General features: G+C 49.6%; 1 protein-coding gene across 1 annotated transcript in view; it reads left to right on the plus strand.

Annotated features, from left to right (window-relative positions):
• INSR (insulin receptor) overlaps positions 1-22,041 on the plus strand; it is a 59,790-nt gene that overhangs the window by 27,114 nt on the left and 10,635 nt on the right. The window contains exons 3-13 of the mRNA XM_064396762.1: positions 5,793-6,108; positions 7,967-8,112; positions 9,157-9,301; positions 9,541-9,755; positions 12,006-12,132; positions 12,750-13,000; positions 13,373-13,540; positions 14,232-14,433; positions 19,227-19,495; positions 19,681-19,823; positions 21,643-21,802. Coding sequence (XP_064252832.1) covers positions 5,793-6,108; positions 7,967-8,112; positions 9,157-9,301; positions 9,541-9,755; positions 12,006-12,132; positions 12,750-13,000; positions 13,373-13,540; positions 14,232-14,433; positions 19,227-19,495; positions 19,681-19,823; positions 21,643-21,802 — 2,142 coding nt within the window. The remainder of the gene's footprint in view (positions 1-5,792; positions 6,109-7,966; positions 8,113-9,156; positions 9,302-9,540; positions 9,756-12,005; positions 12,133-12,749; positions 13,001-13,372; positions 13,541-14,231; positions 14,434-19,226; positions 19,496-19,680; positions 19,824-21,642; positions 21,803-22,041) is intronic.

The raw sequence follows: 22,041 nt of genomic DNA on the forward strand, positions 1-22,041 counted from the left end.
GCAGAGAATCCCAAAGGAGCAGCAAAACTTACCCTGAATGGTGTTTCCCCCCTCTTTTTTGGACAATTCACCACTTTATTAACAGAAAACAAGAAAAAAGACCAAACACTACAGTTTTTAACAGCTTAACGCTTAATTGACTTGCCTGTTAAATACCTGGTTACCTGTGCTGGCTCGGGAATGTGTTTACAGTCTGGTGAGTGTTGTTTCCACCTGGAGCACGGGGAAGTGGTGAAACACGGAGCGATCGGAGGTGGAAATTCCTTTGCGCTGACTCCACGGCCGCCTGTCCCCCCCAGCCGGGCCCCAGCAGCACCAAGAAATGTCTGTTTGAATCTCTAATCAGAGAGGTTTGGGAAAGGCATTGTTCCCTCAGTCTTGGGAGCCACGCTAGCAGCGAGTTAAATATTTATTTGCCCCTGGAAGGTTGGAGCCCCTCGTGTCGCCGCGTTTCTCCACGGGTTTGTTCATGTCAGGCTCCTGGGCAGCTTTGGGACAAGGGTTTTAAACACCCAGCTCCTCCAGATGTGCTGAGGAGGTGTTGTGGTCTTGGTCAGCTTTGGGACAGGGGGTTTGAACACCCAGCTCCTCCAGATGTGGTGAGGAGGTGTTGTGGTCTTGGTCAGCTTTGGGACAGGGGGTTTGAACACCCAGCTCCTCCAGATGTGCTGAAGAGGTGTTGTGTTCTTGGTCAGCTTTGGGACAGGGGTTTTGAACACCCAGCTCCTCCAGATGTGGTGAGGAGGTGTTGTGGTCTTGGTCAGCTTTGGGACAGGGGTTTTGAACACCCAGCTCCTCCAGATGTGGTGGGGAGGTGTTGTGGTCTTGGTCAGCTTTGGGACAGGGGGTTTGAACACCCAGCTCCTCCAGATGTGGTGAGGAGGTGTTGTGGTCTTGGTCAGCTTTGGGACAGGGGTTTTGAACACCCAGCTCCTCCAGATGTGGTGGGGAGGTGTTGTGCCTGTGCTGGGCAGCTTTGTCCTGGTCCATGGCCCCACAGCAGTTCTTGTGGTGTAGCATGGTGGCTTCTGCCCCTACCCAGAACAGCTGATCCTTTGTGCCCTTGCTTGGGTTTGTGGAGTTCCCTTTGGACTTTCTGTGAGTTGTTTTTTTCCCTGTGCTGATTGTCCAAAGCCCTTAACCAGAGGCTGGGGGCTGTGGCTGATCCTCCCCTGAGCCTCCCCACATGCCAGAGCTCCCAAAAGGCCACCTTAGAGCCACAGAATATCCTGAGTTGGGAGGGACCCACAAAGATCCTTGAGTACAAACACCCCAAAAATCCCACCCTGAGCATCCCTGGGAGCGGTGCCCAAACGCTCCTGGAGCTCTGGGGCCAGGACCGTTCCCTGAGGAGCCAATTTCTTTGTGCAAAAAAGCAAATCTCTGTCTGCCATGGCAACTATTGGGGTCTGCAGACCTCGGTGGAGAAGGGCAATGAGGTGCACAAACTTATTCAGTGCTGGCCTGCAGTGAAAGCACAACGTGGCAGCAAAAACCCAAACAAAACCTGTATTTCTGGCCCATCTGAGTGACATAACCTGGAGAAACAGTTGTAAGAAACCACAGTGAAGATACTCTGGAGAGGTTTTTACACAACTTGAGGTGCTCTCTAGCATGCAGACTTTGATAATGTCATGACATCTGTTCAGGATCTTGGGTAATGAGGATTTGCACAAAATGGTGATTGAATTTCTGGTCTTGAGTGCTTAATGGAAAAAGAGCTGTTGCCTTGGGTGCTTTGCTTTCTTCGAGCTGTCTTTGAGACATCAAAAGCTGGCGGAACAGGAAAAAGAGAAACGTTAAGAACGGTTTAAAAATAGTTTAATTGTATCTTCTGAAAACCTTTGGAGTGGGGACTTTAGGCGGTTTCTGCCCTGTGAATACTTGCAGCTGAGTTCAAAATGTGTAAATAAGCAGAGGGCTTTGAAGATTAGTTTCCATAACAAATTAAATAAAAATATTGTGTGACAGAATGTTAAGTAGGTGCCATGTGTCACCGGGTGCTTTGCATTAGGGCTGGCTTTTCCCAATTACCTGGCTGCTCCTTGGAAAACAAATGCTGTCTTTTGGATACTTTAAACTTTGTAGTTCTTGAGCATGAAAGAGGCAGGGGAAAACTCCCTTTGTGAGGAAACTGGTGAGGAACAGTGGGAATTGTGCTGGCAGCACTCGCCCTCCAGCTCCCACAAACCATTCCTGCTTCTGCTTCAGTGCTTTCAGCTTTTCAAGCTGACCCTGCTCCAGGGAGGAACCAACCAGAGCAGGATTCCTTGCAGGACATCTCTGTCTCAGGACAGACGTGGGAGAAACAGCCCAGGCTTTCCCCCTGCTCACAAACCTTGATATTCCAGGCTGGAATTAGTAAGTTTGATAGTGCTTTGGACTAAATTCTGGAATTTTCTGTTGCAAATATTTCTAATAAACTGCAGCCAGGACACCTGTTGCTAGGCTGTGTTCATCTGTGTATAACCATTTAAAACATCCATGTATAACCTGGCTTTTAAAGCAAGCTTCCCATTTTATATTGAGTCTAATGCAAGGTGTTACCTGCAGGTTGCTGTTTGGCTATTGCATTTCAATCAAGTACTGCTTGTGGCAGGTTCACAAAATAAGACCTGTTGCTAGAAAAGGGCAAAAAGTTGGAAAAGAAATTAATTTGAAACAAATTCCTGTGCTTTTTGTAATGGATGAGCAATGCACAGAGAAAACACCTGCACTGAAGGACTAATACAGAAGCAGTAAGATATTTGAGATTAAATTGTCCTTGTGGTAGAATTTCAGCTTTATCCATTTCATATTTCTTCAAGGGATTTATCAGGCTGGAGCAGACCAGAGGTTGCTCATCTTTACTACCTCATCTAGTCCTGCTTATTCCAAGAATGGCATTAACAGCTTTAGCACACTTAATTCTGCAATCTCCTAACATGGGGCGGAGGGGGATTTTCTTCCTAACACAGCTGGGGGTTGGATCATCCAAACATGTTGTGCTGTGGCTCCCACATGCTGCTCCTTTGGCTGGATAAAACTTGACCACATTCCACTGCTGGTCTGCTCAGGTGCCTTAACCAGAATTTAGAGATAATATTTCACCTCTGGACATCGCTGGGTCAGGATAAAATAAATAATAAATTAATTAATAAAGCCCCTCATGTCTGGACAGTGAGTATTGGACAGAAAGCTGGGGAAATGCTGAGGCAGGTGGTGTTAATTCAGGATTTATTGCTGTCTCCCTTCACCAAGGGGGCTCAGGCAGGGCATCAGGAGCTGCTCAGGTGTTCCCTCAGACAGAACACTGGTTTGGTGAGGACAAGAGGTATCTTGATCCACATCTTGGCAAGTCACAGCTGCATCTTAAAGGCTGTGAGGATAAATCCAGGTCCCTGTCCCCCATCTAAAGCTGTTCTTCCTGGTTCTGAAGCCCTGCTTGACATTGGTGTTGGCTCTTGGGTTGCTGATTTCAGCTCTGTTCTCTTTCCTGACATGGAGCTCTTGGTGTGTTCTGGGTTACAGAGTTGGGTTTGATCATTTCAGCCTCCTCTGAACCTCTCTCACTGAGCGTGGAGATGCTGAGGGGCAGGACTGGCCTTCCCCTGGAGCTTCCCTGGGTTTGTTCATCCTGCCCTCCTGCTCCTCCCCGAGCTACTCACAGTGTTTGCTCTGCTTGGTTTGGAGTTCTCAGCCCAAACTGCTTGTTAAAGCTGTTGTGGGGTGCTAAGTGATGAGTAATTAAAAAGAAAACCATAAAACCCTCAAGCAATAACACTTGTGGGTGCCCTTCTTTGTGGACTTGTTGGGAGAGCCGCTGAAGAGCTCGTGTTGGTGCCAGGGCTTCCTCCAGGAAACCAGGGACAGGGTGATAGACAGATGGGAAGCAAATCCTGGTAAAGATGGAGGGTTGTGTAAAAGTGCTGTTGGACACGTGTTATTTGCAGTACTGCTGTGGGAAACTTCATTTTTTTAAACTGAGGAACGAGAATTTTCTGGCTGAAACTGGCTGTGCCAGGCTGGGAAAGCTCATGGTGTGGAATCTCATCACTCCTGAGCTTCAGAAATGACACCAGAGCCACCAAGGCTCTCCTGGAGCCTCGTAGTGCTGGGCTGAGGGAGCAGGAAAACTCAGTTTTCTTCTTTTGAAGATGAGCATTGATGAGTTGTGAGGATGAATGGTAAGACTCCTCAAAAACGTTCTTAAAATGTGGAATTTGCACTGAAAACTGGAAATGAGGCAGAACTTTCACAGAAAGGTGGAGATGAGGCAGAATTTGCACTGAAAGCTGGAGATGAGGCAGAATTTGCACTGAAAGCTGGAGGAGATGAGGCAGAATTTGCACTGCATGGTGAAAATGAGGCAGAATTTACACTGACAAGTGGAGATGGGGCAGATTTTGCAAAGTGGAGATGAGGCAGAATTAGCACAGAAAGCTGGAGATGAGGCAGATTTTGCACTGACAAGTGAAAGGGGGAGATGAGGCAGAATTTGCACTGAAAGCTGGAGGAGATGGGGCAGAATTTGCACTGAAAGCTGGAGATGAGGCACAATTTGCACCGAAAGCTGGAGGAGATGAGGCAGAATTTGCTCTACCAAGTGGAGATGAGGCAGAATTTGCACTGGTAGGTGGAGGATTTAAGGCATAATTTACACAGAAAGCTGGTGGAGATGAGGCAGAATTTAACACTGAAAGGTGGAGGATTTGAGGCAGAATTTGCACTGAAAGCTGGAGATGAGGCAGAATTTACACTGAAAGGTGGAGGAGATGAAGCAGAATTTGCTCTACCAAGTGGAGATGAGGCAAAATTTGCGCTGAAAGCTGGAGGAGATGAGGCAGAATTTGCTCTACCAAGTGGAGATGAGGCAGAATTTTCTCTACCAAGTGGAGATGAGGCAGAATTTGCACTGAAAGCTGGAGGAGATGAGGCAGAATTTTCTCTACCAAGTGGAGAAGGGGCAGAATTTGCACTGAAAGGTGGAGGAGATGAGGCAGAATTTTCTCTACCAAGTGGAGATGAGGCAGAATTTGCACTGAAAGGTGGAGGACATGAGGCAGAATTTTCTCTACCAAGTGGAGATGAGGCAGGATTTACACAGAAAGCTGGAGGAGATGAGGCAGAATTTGCTCTACCAAGTGGAGATGAGGCAGAATTTGCACTGGTAGGTGGAGGATTTAAGGCATAATTTACACAGAAAGCTGGAGGAGATGAGGCAGAATTTTCTCTACCAAGTGGAGAAGGGGCAGAATTTGCACTGAAAGGTGGAGGAGATGAGGCAGAATTTTCTCTACCAAGTGGAGATGAGGCAGAATTTGCACTGAAAGGTGGAGGACATGAGGCAGAATTTTCTCTACCAAGTGGAGATGAGGCAGGATTTACACAGAAAGCTGGAGGAGATGAGGCAGAATTTACACTGAAAGGTGGAGGAGATGAGGCAGAATTTTCTCTACCAAGTGGAGATGAGGCAGAATTTGCTCTGAAACGGGGAGATGAGGCAGAATTTGCTCTACCAAGTGGAGATGAGGCAGAATTTTCTCTACCAAGTGGAGATGAAGCAGAATTTACACTGAAAGCTGGAGGACATGAGGCAGAATTTGCTCTACCAAGTGGAGATGAGGCAGAATTTGCACTGCATGGTGGAAATGAGGCAGAATTTTCTCTCCCAAGTGGAGATGAGGCAGCCCCTCCACGGCTGCCCCTTGGCGCAGGAAGCTGCCAGGACAATTCGGAGCAGGTGCCACCTCTGTCACCCCCGGGGCCACACGCGGGCAGGCTCTGTGTGACTCTCCCCTGTGTCTCCCCAGTGTGCCCCCCTGCCTGCAAGTCGCAGGGCTGCACGGCGGACGGGCAGTGCTGCCACAGCGAGTGCCTGGGCGACTGCACGGAGCCCAACGACCCCGGCAGGTGCGTGGCCTGCCGCAACTTCTACCTGGACGGGAGGTGTGTGGAGAGCTGTCCCCCCGGGCACTACCGCTTCGAGGGCTGGCGCTGCGTCACCTTCGCCTTCTGCCAGGAGCTGCACAACAAGTGCAAGAGCGCGCGCGAGTCGGGCTGCCATGTCATCCACAACAACGAGTGCGTGCACGAGTGCCCCTCGGGGTACATCATGAACGCCAGCAAGTGAGTACCCACCTGGGCTGCCGGGGTGAAAATGGGCTTTGTTCCTCCTTGGGTGTGGGGTTTGGGTGCTGTGTCAAGACCAGGAGGCTTGCGCCAAAGATAACACAGGAACAGGTGAGAGGCAGGGTTGTAGGAAGAGCAATCCTTCCTACAGTCCTCTTGTTCAAGAGAGGCACGCGGTTTATATAGAGTGCTGCAATACATTCTATTTGATTGGCTAGCTAACAAAAACATCTTCCCCATGCACCATCCTTGAGAAGAACAGACAGACGAAGTAGAAAAACACCACCTGCAGATTGTTTATTCTTAACAAGTTATCACATCCTTACAACTCCCTAAAAATTCTCTCAAGCCGCTGTGAGAAACGCTTGCTGTTTCTCTCTCTGTGCCATGGCATCCACACAGGAGGAGTTTCCGGTGTTGGAGCAATCACCTGGTCTGCTTTAATATGATTTACAAACTAATACCTTGCTAATTCAAGCCATTAAAAGCTCCCCCTGCCATGGGCTGGTAGTTTATTCTTCCCTTGCTTCCTGTCAAGTTTGGAAAAAGTGGGAAAGGGAGATGGAGAGAGGACGAGGAAGAGCATCCACAAGCTGGAATGGCGTGGGCAGTGGAGAGGCTTTAGCAGCCCTGCTTCCCTCCCCTCTGGAGCAGCCTCAGGCCAGGGAACCAGGCTGGAAAAGCACAGCAGGGAGAGGCCGTGGCTAATGAAGAGAGCACAGCGTCCTCGGAGTGCTCGTTCTCAGAATATCTGTCCCCCATCCCTGTAATTACTTTCATTGAGCAGGTTCAAGCTGTGCCAGACATAAACGCACAATGTAACAAACAAGTGTAGCACGAATCAAAGCAGGGAACAGCTATTCTGTCTATTCCCAGGGGGTTTTGACAAAGGAATTAAATAATTTATGGTGCTGAGCTGTTTATCACTGAAAACTTGGTTGTTTGTCCTGCATTACCATTCTATATTGTGGTGAGTCAGATTTCCTATGAATATTGGTCACTTTGTGCTTGCATGTATTTGCTCCTGCCATAGTAATTTCAGGGAATTCACTCTTAACAGGACTTCTTCTGCCATTTCCTGTTTTGCTTTTCCAAAGAACCAACAAGCAGCCCCCAAAGTAGCTGTGCTGCTTGTGCAACAGCCCTGTGGCCTCCCCTGTGCTGTTCCAGGCTGCTGCCAGTGGGACCTCACAGCTCTGCTCCCTGCTTTTCCTAGAGCATTTCTTTCTCTGAACTACTTGGGAACACATTCTTGTGGTGGTGTGACCAGGGCAAGCCATCAGCTCGTGCTATTTAAGCAGTATTTCCCCAGAGCACAAAGCACATTCTTGCCTTTTTTTAAAGCAACATTGTGTGCAGTCCTCAATCAGAGGATTCACAGATGCAGGGCCAGCTCTCCACTCATCAATTACACATTTGGTTAATGATTTTGAGATGAATATTGGGCTGGGATTTGTTATCTTGAAAGCCCTGGGATGGGGAGCACTGGGCTGCTTGATGGCCAATTTCCTCTTCACAATAATTCAGGTCACTTCATTTTGTTTTGTAGGAAGGGATGGAATGATGGTTTGAAGTGTGGAAGTGACAATTTAAGACCATTTAAATTTATCAGCAGTTATTTTCAAGGCCAGGTTGGATGGGGCTTGGAGCAACCTTTTCCAGTGCAAAATGTGGAAAGGGGTTGGAATTGGATGAGCTTTAAGATCCATTCCAATTCCATGATTCTGTGCCTCTCTTTGAAGTTCCTAAAAAGCAAACCAGATGACATATCATCACTTCAGCTTGATCCCTCAGCTTTTGGGCACTGCTGGGGCCATCCTGCCTGACCTTGCTCCCCTCCTGTGCTGTTTTGCAGCCTGCACTGCACGCCCTGCGCTGGGCCCTGCCCCAAGGTGTGTGACTTTGGCAAGGAGAAGACCATCGACTCGGTGACGTCGGCGCAGGAGCTGCGGGGCTGCACGGTGCTCAACGGCAGCCTGGTCATCAACATCCGCGGGGGAAGTGAGTGGGCAGCCAGGGACACCCAGCCCCTGCCTCTGACCGCCCTCAGGGGCACCCAGAGAAACCAGCACAAAGCAAAGGCCTTCATTTGGTGTTTTTTTGTTAATTGGTTTATGCAAGTTCTCCTGGGCAGGGGGCAGCAGGGGCTGGCAGCCAGGGACACCCACCCCCCTGGCTCTGACCACCCTCAGAGGGACCCAGAGAAACCAGCACAAAGCAAAGGCCTTCATTTGGTGTTTTTCGTTAATTGGTTTATGCGAGTTCTCCTGAATTAACCAGTTTTTGTTAATTGGTTTATGCCAGTTCTCCTGGGCAGTGGGCAGCAGGGGCTGGCAGCCAGGGACACCCACCCCCCTGGCTCTGACCACCCTCAGGGGGACCCAGAGAAACCAGCACAAAGCAAAGGCCTTCATTTGATTTTTTTTATGCTAGTTCTCCTGAATTAACATAAAGAAATTAAATATTAATGTTTATTAATTGTCGATTCACATTCTCTGGAAAAATCCCTTTACCTGGGATTTTTCTCCTGGGAAGCTGAGAAGCCTCAGAAAAAGGAAAACAATTCTTACCTCATTTGCTTCTCCTGTGTTTTGCTCATGTAGAATGTGGTTGGGGATTGTTTACCCACAGGTGATTGTTTCATTGGTTTATGCTGTAAGTTATTTTTACTCTTTTGCCAATCAGTGCCAGCCTGTGTCAGGACTCTGGAGAGAGTCACGAGTTTTTCAGTATTATCTTTTTAGCATTCTGTAGGTATCTATTCTGTATTCTTTAGTATAGTATAGTATTCTTTAATATAATATAGTATCATAAAATAATAAATTAGCCTTCTGAGAACATGCAGTCAGATTCATCATTCCTCCCTGCCACGAGGGTCTCAGCAAATACAATAATTAATATAATTAAATATTAATGTTTGGGCTTTAGTTGTTTCATATTAATGTTAATTGTTTAATATTAATGTTAATGGTTTAATATTCATGTAATATGTGGGTGTTTATCTCTGTGATATCAGAAAACTTCCCAATGTTTTTCTCTCTGTAGATAACATAGCAGCTGAGCTGGAAGCAAACCTTGGCTTGATAGAAGAAATCTCAGGTTACCTCAAAATCCGCCGCTCCTACGCCTTGGTTTCTCTTTCCTTTTTTCGGAAACTCCATCTGATCAGAGGAGAGACACTCGAAGCTGGGTGAGTTCCCTCAAAAGATGCTTTATTTGAATGCTTTGAAGTACAAGAGGTGCCAGTTCTATCAGGGTGATTTGTATTGGGAAACAATTCCCAAGTTATTTTTAAATGTTCCTCTGCCCGTGGCTTGTGCCCTCCCCGGGCAGACAATTTACATTCATTTTTCTTGGTATCTGGGTTAGTGCAAAAAGAGTTTTCCATGCATCCCCTCCCAACCCATGTTTTCATTCTCCTGTTTTCAGGAATTATTCCTTTTATGCCTTGGACAACCAGAATCTTCGCCAGCTCTGGGACTGGAGCAAACACAACCTCACTATTGCACGGGGCAAACTCTTCTTCCATTACAACCCCAAGCTGTGCTTGTCAGAAATCCACAAGATGGAAGAGATCTCTGGGACTAAGGGGCGTCAGGAGAGGAATGACATAGCCCTGAAGACCAACGGGGATCAGGCCTCGTGTAAGAGTCTCAGAACACAGCCTTGCTTCCCTTTCCCTCTGCCTTGCTCTCCTCATGCTCCTCTTTCTCCCAGCCCAGCCCATGATGTTTTTCTGTGGCCTTTTCATCCCTTTTCATCCCTTTGGTAAAGCAGCAGGTGTGCCTCTTGCCTGTGCATTCACTGTCACTGTGCCACGAGTAAAAGTCCCCACAGGATCTCCCTCTGGCACGCTTGGTCCCACAAAACCCTGGGAGGTTTTTGGGGCTGGGAGTGTATTTATTGTGTCTTTTTGAAGAGTTTGGCACAGTGTAACCTCGGCCCAGGCTGAGACTTTGTGTTACTGCTGAGTACCTGATTAATAGTCATAATCTGCTTTTCCCATGTCATGAGGCAACATGGAATAAACACGGAAGAAACAGGATTTCCACCCATCCCTATGGCCATGTGAGGCAATTGCCATGACAACAGGCAGAGAAAAATTTTCCAACAATTTTTGCAATGCCTCTCTGAGGTTTTTCACCCAACAGCTTTCTTCAGGAGCAATGATCAGCAGCTCCTGTGTTAGCAAACAGCACAGGGTGGGCTTTGAAGTTGTGCTGCTGAGGGTGGGGTTCTGCAGACACTTATTTTGGCAGCAATACTGCAAGAAATGCAGTCCTTCTGCACTCCCAGTCCTGCTGTTTGTTCCCTTTCAGTGGCACCAGCAACCCCTTTTCCCTGTTTGTACCAGGGCTCTGTGCTGAACCAGGTTGTGGAAGTAATCAGGGGTAGGAAAAACCCAGCTTTGTTCTGAGCTGGTGGTGTCTCTCTGCTCTGATTCACTGCTCAGCCCCACAGAGATTCACCTGCACACAGGAACAGGAGCACGTGCAGGTGGTCATGGGCCCCTTGCAGCTCAGGATATTCTGTGCAGGACATGGGGACAGAGGCAGTGACCCATCCATGCAGGTATTCCAGCAGCTGGGAGATGCTTGGGCAGGTATTGCCACCAAAAAAGCCCAGCATTGACTGAACTGGGATTTCAGGTCCTGGCTCACAATCTGCAGGGTAGCTTGGGAACTCTGCTTTTGGGACAGCACTGCCCAAGGTCCCTTCCCACCCAAAACATTCCAGGATTTTGTGATCTCTGGTCCTGTCCTCGTTGCCCCTCGTTGATGTAGCTGTTTGTGAACAGACCTAAAAAGTGAACATCTTTCAGTTGACTCAGTTTCCTGGTCTGGTTTCCCACATATCAACACAGGCAGCCAGGCCAGCACAGTGGGAGAGGGGAATGCAATGGCTGTGACCTGAAACCTGGCAGGGACAGTGAAAAACACACACGGAGCCTCTGGGGCACCACAGCTCCAGCCTGGCCAGAGCGAAGGAGCACAAGGAATCAGCTGTCTCTAAAGTTCATCTCCTCCCGTGGGACACTGAAAAACTCTTCCCACATTGGGGATGAACCTGAATTTGGGTAGATCCAGCTCTGCCTGTGGCTCCTGGGCTGGTGTTTGGTGTGAAGGCAGCTGGAGGAGACAGTTGCATTTCTCTTTACCCTCACCCTGCTGAGCTGGTGTCTGTGCCACCCCCACCTCAAACCACAGCTTGCCAGGTTGTTTGGCTTTTTGTTTGCTTTTACATTTCAAGCTCAGCTTTCACATTGGCAGCATCCTGTTTACTGAAAAAGAAAAAATATAAAGGGGGAAAAAAAAGCACCCCTGTTTGTTCTGGATGTGGTGCCAGTGAAATAAATGTTCTTCCTCCTGTTGCAGCTACTGCAGGAATAACAAATTCAGTCAGAGCCACTTGGGCTGGGGGCAAAAGCATGTAGTACCATGTCCCTTGAGCTCCATCCTCCTGAAAACACCCTCCTGTTCGCAGAGGGACCCCACTAGTCCTGGGCAGGGCTGGAAATTCTTCTGATTCGTTTCCGTGGCCTCTTGCCTTCTGTGCAAACCATATTGCTGGGTCAGCTGTGCAGATCATCATCAGTTGTGAAATGTGTTGCCTTTAGGTTTCTCACTTTTTAGAATTTAGTTCAGCTCTTCTACAGAGTCATTTTCATGGAATTATAGAAAAATTTAACCTTAGGAGGGCATCGATACCAGCCACTGATTTGAGGTAGGAATGGCTGCCAAGTGAGATAAGGTTTTACTGGGCAGCTCTTCTCAGTGCCAACATCCTCACATTTATCTTAAACTTCTAAGAAAATTAAAAACAAGATTTTAATTTTGTTTGATGCTTAATTTTTCAGCATCAATAAAACTACTGTCACTTCTCCCTTGTTACAGGTGAAAACGAACTGCTGAAATTTTCTTCCATTAGGACTTCTCATGACAAGATCCTGCTGAAGTGGGAGCCCTACTGGCCCCCTGATTTCCGTGACCTCCTGGGGTTTATGCTGTTCTACAAGGAGGCGTAAGTGATCCCCTCAGGTCACACAGCAGTGGCCTTGCTGGGCTGCCACCAGCAGCAGCTGGCATTCAGAGGTGGATGTTAAACCTGCTGGATGTTTTTGCTGTAGGCAAAGCTGTTTAGTCTCTGATTTTGAGGCTCCCACACTAAAGTTTCCAGTGATACCCTTCAATAGCAGTGTTCATTAAGATCCCTGACTTGTGCACAGTCACAATTCCTCATTTAAGAACAATCCAAACTTTAGTTATTCCTGCTGTTCTAGACACACATACTTGAATCATGGAGTTTCTCATCTCCCCACTATCTCTGTGGAATACTGAGGGTTTTATCCCCTTTGATGTGGGAAAGATTCTTTTAGAATCAAGGTAACCAAGCTGATTTTCATAAAGCTGACAGTAATCAGTCTGGATTTTGTTGTTGGGGTCATGTGTGGCACAGATCCTGCTCTGTGATGCTGTTGGAGACCCAGGTAACAAAGCTCCCAATGCCTCCCTTTCAGAATAACTACCATGAGATAATTTTACTTTCTCTGAAAGGTGATAACTTCCAGTGTGTCTTTAGAAATGTTTTTAAGAGCCTGATTGAGGATTCTGTTAATTGGAGCCTTCTCTTTCCTCAAGTCCCTACCAGAACGTGACGGAGTTCGATGGCCAGGATGCCTGTGGCTCCAACAGCTGGACAGTTGTGGATGTTGATCCCCCACCACGCTCCAACGAGCCCAAAGCCCAGGCCCAGCCAGGGTGGCTCCTGAGGGGCCTGAAGCCCTGGACACAGTATGCAGTGTTTGTGAAAACCCTGGTCACCTTCTCGGACGAGCGGCGCACGTACGGCGCCAAGAGCGAGATCATCTACGTGCAGACCAACGCCACGGGTCAGTGCAGCACCCTCCTGGGCTAAAACCAGGCCTGAATAAGTCTGCCTGGGGGTTATCCAGGAAACTTCCCACTGCCCTGCTTTGGTAGGGAGGAATTATCCAGGAAACTTCCCACTGCCCTCCTTTGGCAGGAGGGAATTCCTAAACCAGAGGTGTGATTCCTGATGGTGCCAATGGGCACCCCTTCTGTCTAGTTTGTGTGGCCTTGTTGAGATAAGGCTGGAAGAGACCTCCAGGATGGTCCAGCCCAGCCTGCTGGGTGCCAGGGAATGCTTGATTGCCATAGAAATGGAAATTTGCCTGTGCTGGTGCCTGCTTTGCCAGGCTCTGAGGCAGTGCAGTGACCTCTGTCTCTCCCCCACCCCACAGTTCCGTCGGTCCCGTTAGATCCCATCTCTGTCTCCAACTCCTCATCCCAAATCATCCTCAAGTGGAAGCCGCCCTCGGAGCCCAACGGGAACATCACACACTACCTGGTGTACTGGCAGCAGCAGGCAGAGGACAGTGAGCTCTATGAGCTCGATTACTGCCTGAAAGGTGAGTGGGTGCTTCTCCCTCCAGGCCTTTCCCTCAGTCTCTCCCAGAACTGGAGTTTTGCCTTGGGGGTGCTCTGGGGTTTTTGTCTTGGGGATGCTCTGTGGTTTTTGCCTTGGGGGGGCTCTGGGGGCCCAATCCTCCTGGATTCAGGACTTTCTGGAATCAGCTCTGTCCCTCCCTGTTCTGTTACGTTAGGTGCTGCTGCCAAGGTATGTGCAAAAGGTCTAAAAACATTCTTTACAAAGTAATCACGTGTTTTTTCCTTTGGGGAATTTCCCTTCTGCCCTCACTCCTTTTAAACTGAATTATAAATTTAATAGCAGCAATGGAGATAGTAAAGTTAAAAATTTGGGTGGTGCTGGAGCTCAGGGCCATGTTAATTTTTGAAGGCAGCTGGTGCCTGGTTTGGAATTCCTTGAGACCACAGAATTTCACTGAGGACTTCCAAAATCTCATCTACTGCTCTGTGTTACCTGAACTGGGATAAGGCAGCATCCAAGCTCCATTTCAAAAATAGCATTTTTGAATTAAAGGCCTGTCAGAAAAGAGGGAACTGCTCAGCCCTGGATGTGAAATATGAGCTGCCCAAATGTGCCATGAATCCTGTGTACACTGGTTTGGGATCTTTTTGTAGGATAAGCATCCTCTGCCAAGACAGGCACAAGTGACACTAAAACTGTTTTGTCCCCAGGATTAAAGCTGCCCTCAAGGACGTGGTCTCCTCCTTTTGAATCTGAAGACCCCCAGAAGTATAATCAGAGTGAAGCTGAGGATGTCAGTGGGGAATGTTGCTCCTGTCCTAAAACAGACTCCCAGATCCAGAAGGAGCTGGAGGAGTCTGCTTTCCGCAAGACCTTCGAGAATTATCTCCACAACGAGGTTTTTGTGCCCAGGTGAGAACATCAGACAGGACTGTCCAGGGGTCAGGGGCAAGGAGATGTAATTGAGGATTAAATAAAAATACCAGGTTGGACACAGCCACGTTGCCAGGCTTCCATGAGCCTGTCTAGCCCAGCTGGATATGGGTGGTGGAATGGGGAGAGCAGAGCACCTACCACAGATGTTCCTGCAGATTGGGAAGCTCCTGCTTTCATTTCCTGTCCCTAAATTCTCCTCAGCTCAAGAATAAAGTGAGAATCCTTAACAAACAGCCTGCAGCTCGTCTGGCATCAGATGATGCCAAAAATAGCGATTTTCTTTTCCTGTCTTGAAATTTTGTGGTCAGGTTTTTCATTGAGTTGAAAAGAAAGGAGAAGGGCAGTTTACCAGGCCACAGCCTGGTCCTTCAGCGTGGTATTTGTGGTCTGCCTTCACTTAGTGTGGGAAATACCTCCAATACCATGAGGAATGTGAGTGCTGTGGGTGGTGAATGTCCTGTTTGCAGTGGCACACTTGGTGTCACATTAAGTGGTGTTGAATGTCTTCACACTTCATCTGCAGCCTGGGGAGGAAGTGCTGGGGAGCAGGGTAGAATCTGTGGTGATTTACCCTCTTCCCTCTCATGCCTTTTGTGCTCTAAATTTATTCTCTGCTTGCTGCCCTCAGCCAGCAAACCTGCATTTGCAGCTGCCTGACAAAAGCTGGGTCACTGCACTGAGCATTTTCCCTGTTAAAGCATCCCTGGGGTTCCCTGCCCTGGTGCCTGCAGTCCTCACCTGGAAGTTTGAGCAGAACCCCTCCTTTTGCTGTTCCCTGGCTCTTGGTGCCCATCAGGATGAGCTCCAGTGTGCCACAGGATGCCAGGACATGACATATTCCAAAGCAGAGGAGAACCAAGCCATATGCAAAAGCCAAACTCCTCCTGATGCAGGCAGACAATTCTGACAGTCTGATTTCTTTTTTCTTTTCCCCACCCCCAATTTTATTGTGCAGCCAGCCCAGGATGCTTCTCAGGCCAGTTTGTGGGGTATGTATTTTAGGAAGAAACCAATCACCAGGATGTGCCACCTTGTCAGCCTCCTGAGGAAAAAATCCCCACATCCCATGGCCAACTAATCCTCTAAAACAAGCCAGTGGTGAAGAGGCTCCCTGCTGCCACGTGCCCTGCTTGTCTTCCCTGGCAGGCTCCAGGCTGTCAGCACATAAATCAGAATTCTTTTTCCTGTGAATACTGTGCTATCACCTGCTCACAGAGCCTGGCAGGGAGCAGGGAGTGTGGTTTACTTCAGGTGCTTTTTTTGTGGCTCCTGGGAGTTCAGTGACCTCTCCTGAGGTGCTGTGTGGCCTCTCCTGGAGAGAGGGAGCTTGCCAGTCACGGGAGGAATCTCAGGGATGAGGCCAGCAGGGAACATGAGATGCCAGGGGAGCAGAATCCCAGCAGTTTCTCCCTGATATCTTCTTGTTTTCCATGTGCCATTTCTCCCCTCCTGCCCTGTTCCCAGCGATCTGATCCCTGGGCAGGATCCAGCCTTAGTGCAGGGCTGATCTCACCCTCTGGAAATCACAGTTCCTTCCCACTGGGCACGTTGATTACCCACTCCAGGAGCCACTGTCACACCTCCTGGGGCTCAGTTTTCTCTGGCAGTGACAAAAAGCCAAACTAGAAGTTCAGGAATGTTCCTCTGCGCAGGCAGAGCTGGCAGTGGCTCACTCCAGGTCCCCTGTGGGGCTGAGCAAAATGGCCATCTTTGTTTCTTTGATGCTTTTTCTTCTTTCCTGGGCTATCTGCTCTCATTTTGGAGGAGTTCTGCACGGGTTGGAGCTCAGGGCTAGTCACACCCTGGCACAGGCTGCCCAGGGATGGGTGTGTGGAGTCTCCATCCCTGGAGATCCCTCGTGGTCCTGAGCTCTGCTCCAGCTGCCCCTGCTTTGGGCCAGGGGCTGGGATCAGGGAATCCCCAGAGGTGCCCTCCAGCCTCACCCCTCCTCGATTCTGTGGGAAGCAGGGAAAGATTCAAAAGTCCTGAGAGGCAGAGGGGAGCTCAGTGGCTGCTGCTCAGGGTGTCATTCCAGCTATTCCCTGCAGCAAGAGCAGGAGCAGCCCCAGGTCGCTGTCCCTGTCCTCTGTCACACATTTGTGCCATTCCCAATATTCCTGGGGAGCGAGATCTGAGGAATGACTCTCTTTAAAAGTTATTGTTTCCCAATTTAGTTAATTGTACAGACAAATCTAAAACGCTTTTGCTGGGCCAGCTGACCTGGGGTGGTTTCAGGGGTGTGGAAAAGCTTGGCTTCAGGTGCCAAAAGCATTTTTGGAATCCCCCAGCACAGGCCATACTGTGTGTGCTGAGGGGTCACTTCCAGGCCCCCCATGTCACCTGTGAGGACAGGAGGAACCTGAGGGTTTCACAGGGAGATCCCTGGAGCTGCTGAGATGGCCTCAATGCAAATTACACTGGAACAACTCTGAGAAAATACAGAGAATTTGGCAAGAAAATTGCTGCAAATCCAGGATAATAAATATGGGAAGATTGGGGATTTCAGCTTGAAAAGCTTTTCTTAACTTTCTGTGACTTGAGAAGGAAGGAATTGCATTTTACTCCGTGTGGCATCGGTGGTCAAATTACTGTTTTACTTGTGAAAAACAAAATTCCCGTGAACACGAGGATCAGCTGCATTCACACTGGATAAACAGAGGGTGTAGCTTTGCTTTTATGCAAACCAGGTCCTGTTTGACCATAAGGAATCCTTCCCAAGGAGGGAGGTGGCATGACCCAGAGCTGGCTCCCTGAACTCTGCCCCATCCTGAGGGGACACTGCTCACAGCACCACACAGGCTGAGGGAACAGCAGCTCCAAAAGGAGTTAATTAGTAATTAAGAAAGAGAAATCTTAAAGCTGGAATGTGCTTGCTGAACCGGCTGTTTGCCATCCTTATTTGTCATCAGGTGGATGAATATTCTGCAGGAAGGAATTCCTGGCTGGCAGGGTGGGCAGGCCCTGGCTTGGGGTGCCCAGAGCAGCTGTGGCTGCCCCTGGATCCCTGGCAGTGCCCAAGGCCAGGCTGGACACTGGGGCTGGAGCAGCCTGGGACAGTGGGAGGTGTCCCTGCCATGGCAGGGGTGGCACTGGATGGGCTTTGAGGTCCCTCTCACCCAAACCATTCTGTGATGATGACAACTCCATCATATTTGTGTTGTGTTGTGTGCAGCCCAGTGTTCAGGTTGAGGACAGCTCAAACTCTGCTTTCTGCTGGTGCCTTTTGCTGGAGGAGGAGAATGGCACCAGGGAGGGCAGAGGAAGCAGGGAAGGTGGCAGAGACCTGTCAGAGCAAATCCCTGCTGGGGCTGGGGCTGGCCATGGCTGCTAGTCAGAGGTGGCAGTGGAAAGTTCAGTTCAGCAGCAAAGATTTGCTTCAGCAGCTTGTTACATTTTTAGAGCCTGGAGATGCCTCAAGTGTGGGTTCAGATCAGGTCACTCTTTGTACCCTTTAATAGCTGCACACACATGCACACACACACAAAAAGATCATCACCCCCTTAAAATACATGGTCTGGATTTCAACTGGCATTAATTCCTTTTGTGTAACTGAATACAGTTACTGATTCACCACCTTGGTTAGTTCCTGACCTGGAATTCCCCATGGCAAGTATGTGGCAGCACATAAGAGTGTTAGATTGAGCACTTTTGGCACTTTTGGTTTGGTACTTATCCCTTTTTCTTCTTCTTCTTTTTTTTTTTCTTGCCAAGAAAATGAAATTTTTGAATGCTTCTTAATTCTGTTGAATTTGTTCTGTTTATTTGCTGATAAAACCTGATATTAAAGCTGTCTGGTGGCATTCAGATGCAGACAGGGAAGGTGACATGGTCAGCTGCAGGTGCTGGTTTTACAAGTGAAAAAATCACATTTTCAGACTGAAATGCAATAACCTGAGGAGCAACATTTGGTTAACAAAACCACACAGTGAATAAGTAATCAGAATCGTGAGTTCTAAATGCATGCCTTGAAAAGGATTTCATAGGTTTGATCTCTTGGGAAAAGGCTAAAATTCCTTGTGTGTCCATCGAGGTTCAGCCTTGGGGGTGAGAGTGGCAAATGTGTTCCAGAGAGCTGGGAGAGTGGCCTTTTGCTTTATAAATGTAAGTTAGTGACACTTGGGACATGTGGCACATCTGAGGTCACCGAGTGGGGCCGTGGTGTGACCTGGTGTGCTCAGGGCTGCAGCTCCAGGGTGGGGGCTGAACTCCAAAGCATTGCAACCCTGCCCGAGGCATCTGAGGCAACCTGGTAAAGTTAGACAGCTGAGAGACCCAGGGGAACTTGAATTCTCAAGCAAATACTTGAAGCTTGGATTGGTTTATTTTTATTTTGTCCCCCTGTGTGCAGTTGTGCAGGGAGAAGAGTCTGGGGGATACAGAATTTTGTAAAAATGTATGTCTTGGTTAAAAAAAAATGCTGAATTTCTTCATTGCTTTGGAAATATCAGGACATCTCAAACTCTGCTTTCTGGCTGGTGCCTTTTGCTGGAGGAGGAGAATGGCACCAGGGAGGGCAGAGGAAGCAGGGAAGGTGGCAGAGACCTGTCAGAGCAAATCCCTGCTGGGGCTGGGGCTGGCCATGGCTGCTAGTCAGAGGTGGCAGTGGAAAGTTCAGTTCAGCAGCAAAAATTTGAGTTTTGGGTTTTCAGTGGCACTCAAAGTCTGAGTTTTCAGTGGCACTCTGAGCTCTCCCATTTTGCCCCTTCCTTGCCAGCTGGAGGGGCTGACACTGACTGTAACACTGACGTGGTGACCGTGTTGTCTGACAGGCCATCAAGAAAACGAAGAGACCTGGGCTCCGTGGCAAACGCCACCGTGGTGTTACCCACCATCCCATCCTCCCCCAACAATTCAGCAGCAGCTGAGGGTGCAGAGGAGCAGAAACCCTTTGAGAAGGTGCTGTCCAAGGAGTCCCTGGTGATCTCGGGGCTGCGCCACTTCACCGGGTACCGCATCGAGCTGCACGCCTGCAACCACGATGCCCAGGAGTCCCGCTGCAGCGTGGCAGCTTATGTCAGTGCCAGGACCATGCCAGAAGGTGATTCTGTCCCTGAGCCCTGCCGTGGCTTGGTGCTGCTCCCAAAATGCTGCTTTTCCCACGGGAGGCAGCTGCAATATATAAGGACACCTTATGTCCTGGTGGGAAAGGATGGATGAGGTATTGGCAGGTGTGAATTTTGCCCAAAGACATGAAACTAAACCTGATCTTGAACTTGTTTCTAGCTAAGGCTGATGACATCGTTGGCCCAGTGTCCCATGAGCTGGTGGAAAAGAACACTGTGCACCTCAAGTGGCAGGAGCCAAAGGAGCCCAACGGCCTCATCGTGCTCTACGAGGTGAACTACGGGCGGCTTGGGGAGACCGAGGTGAGAGCCTCTGCTGTCACTCACAGCACCTTTGCTGGGAGCTTCTGCTGTCCCAGCACCTTTGGTGGGAGCTTCTGCTGTCACTCACAGCACCTTTGGTGGGAGCTTCTGCTGTCACAGCACCTTTGGTGGGAGGTTCTGCTTTCACAGAACCTTTGGTGAGAGGTTCTGCTGTCCCAGCACCTTTGGTGGGAGCTTCTGCTGTCCCAGCACCTTTGGTGGGAGGTTCTGCTTTCACAGAACCTTTGGTGAGAGGTTCTGCTGTCCCAGCACCTTTGGTGAGAGGTTCTGCTGTCACAGCACCTTTGGAGAAGTGGCTCCCCCTGGGAGCCCAGGCTCTTTAAGACCTGACAGTCCTTGTGGATGCAGTACCCTGACTAGTTGGGTTTCCTGGTGCAGAATTAAAGGAATACAAAAGTTCACTAGTAAATTTGTCTCCTCTAGAAGCCTGGGATGACATCAGGAAATAATCTGCCTCTGTGGTGCCCGTTTGCTCAGCAAGTTTAGCTGATTTGCCAGCTTTCTGCAGGGAGCCTTTGTAGAAACGTTATTTCACAGAGGGACAGAAACCCCACATTGCTGTGTCTCAGACAAAAGCCCTTAAGTTGTACTGGGGAGGTTCAGATTAGATACCAGAAAAAAAAATCCCTGCAGGAGGGCTCAGGCAGTGGAATAAGTTAACAAAGGAGAGGATGGAGTCACCATCTCTGAAGTGTTCAAGAGGTGTCTGAATGTGGCACCTGGGGACACGTTCTGGGGCTGATGAGGGTGGTGCTGGGTTGTTGCTGGGACTTGGCCTTGAAGGTCTCTTCCAACCTTGATGTTTCTGTGATTCTGTGAAAATTAAGTTGCTTAGAGGAGTGAGGAAGGTGTTGAACAGCCCATGAGCTCTTGGGGACAGGGCTGGTGTCAGTGCCAGGGGGACAGGGCTGGTGTCAGTGCTATGGGGACAGGGCTGGTGTCAGTGCTATGGGGACAGGGCTGGTGTCAGTGCCAGGGGGACAGGGCTGGTGTCAGTGCTATGGGGACAGGGCTGGTGTCAGTGCCAGGGGGACAGGGCTGGTGTCAGTGCCACAGGAGCAGTGGCACTCCCCTAGCAGGCCCAGTGTCAGTGCTGAGAGCCAGAGCAGCAGATGGCACTTGCTCTCTGTAACCTGACCTACTGCCCTGCAAAGCACAAATCCAGCACAAACTGCTAACCTGGAGCAGACTGAGAGCCCTTGGGTGTGTGTTTGCCAGCTGGGGAGGTGCTGCAGGAGCCCCAGGGAGCCATCAGGGAGCTCTCAGGGAGCCCTGGCTGCTGCAGGAGTTGTGGGGAGCTCTCAGGGAGCTCTGGATGTTACAGGAGCCCCCAGGAGCTCTCAGGAAGCTGAAGGTGCTGCAGGAAGCCCCCAGGAGCTGTCAGGGAGCCCTGGGTGCTGCAGAGCTGTCAGGAGCCCCCAGGACCTCTCAGGGAGCCCCAAGTGCTGCAGGAGTCCCGGGGAGCTCTTAGGGAACTCTGGTTGTTACAGGAGCCCCCAAGAGCTGTCAGGAAGCTCCCAGGAGCTGTCAGGGAGCCCTGGGTGCTGCAGGAGCCTCCAAGAAACTCTCAGGGAGCCCAGGGTGCTGCAGAAGCCTCCAGGAGCTGTTGGGGAGCCCCCAAGAGCTGTCAGGGAGCCCCCAGAACCTCTCATGGAGCCCCAGGTGCCACAGGAATCCCGGGGAGCTGTCAGGGAGCCCAGGGTGCTGCAGGAGCCCCCAAGAGCTGTCAGGTTGCTCCAGGAGCTGTCAGGGAGCCCCGGTGCTGCAGCACGGCCCTGGCACAGCCCTGTCCCCACAGGAAGCCCATTTCTGCGTGTCCCGCAAGCACTTTGCCAGCGAGGGCGGCTGCAGGCTGCGGGGGCTGCAGCCCGGCAACTACAGCGTGCGGATCCGCGCCACCTCCCTGGCCGGGAACGGCTCCTGGACAGAGCCCACCTACTTCTACGTGGCTGATTATTGTGAGTTCACTTCATTCTTGACTTCTAATCCCAGACAGAAACTCGGTTTATTTCTGGAGGATGGGGTGTAGCAAGCAGGGAATCACTAAATGTTTACCAAATACATCGGTTGTCAAGAACCTGAAATTACTTGGAAACACATGGCTTTTGTTTGTTAGTCCTCATTCTGAGCAGCCCCACATTTTGATCTGAAATAGCTTCTAGTTTTGTATTTGTTCCAATTTATTGAAGGGGGACAT

The sequence above is a fragment of the Passer domesticus genome, chromosome 21, assembly GCF_036417665.1.
Source record: "Passer domesticus isolate bPasDom1 chromosome 21, bPasDom1.hap1, whole genome shotgun sequence".
NCBI classification, from domain to species: domain Eukaryota; kingdom Metazoa; phylum Chordata; class Aves; order Passeriformes; family Passeridae; genus Passer; species Passer domesticus.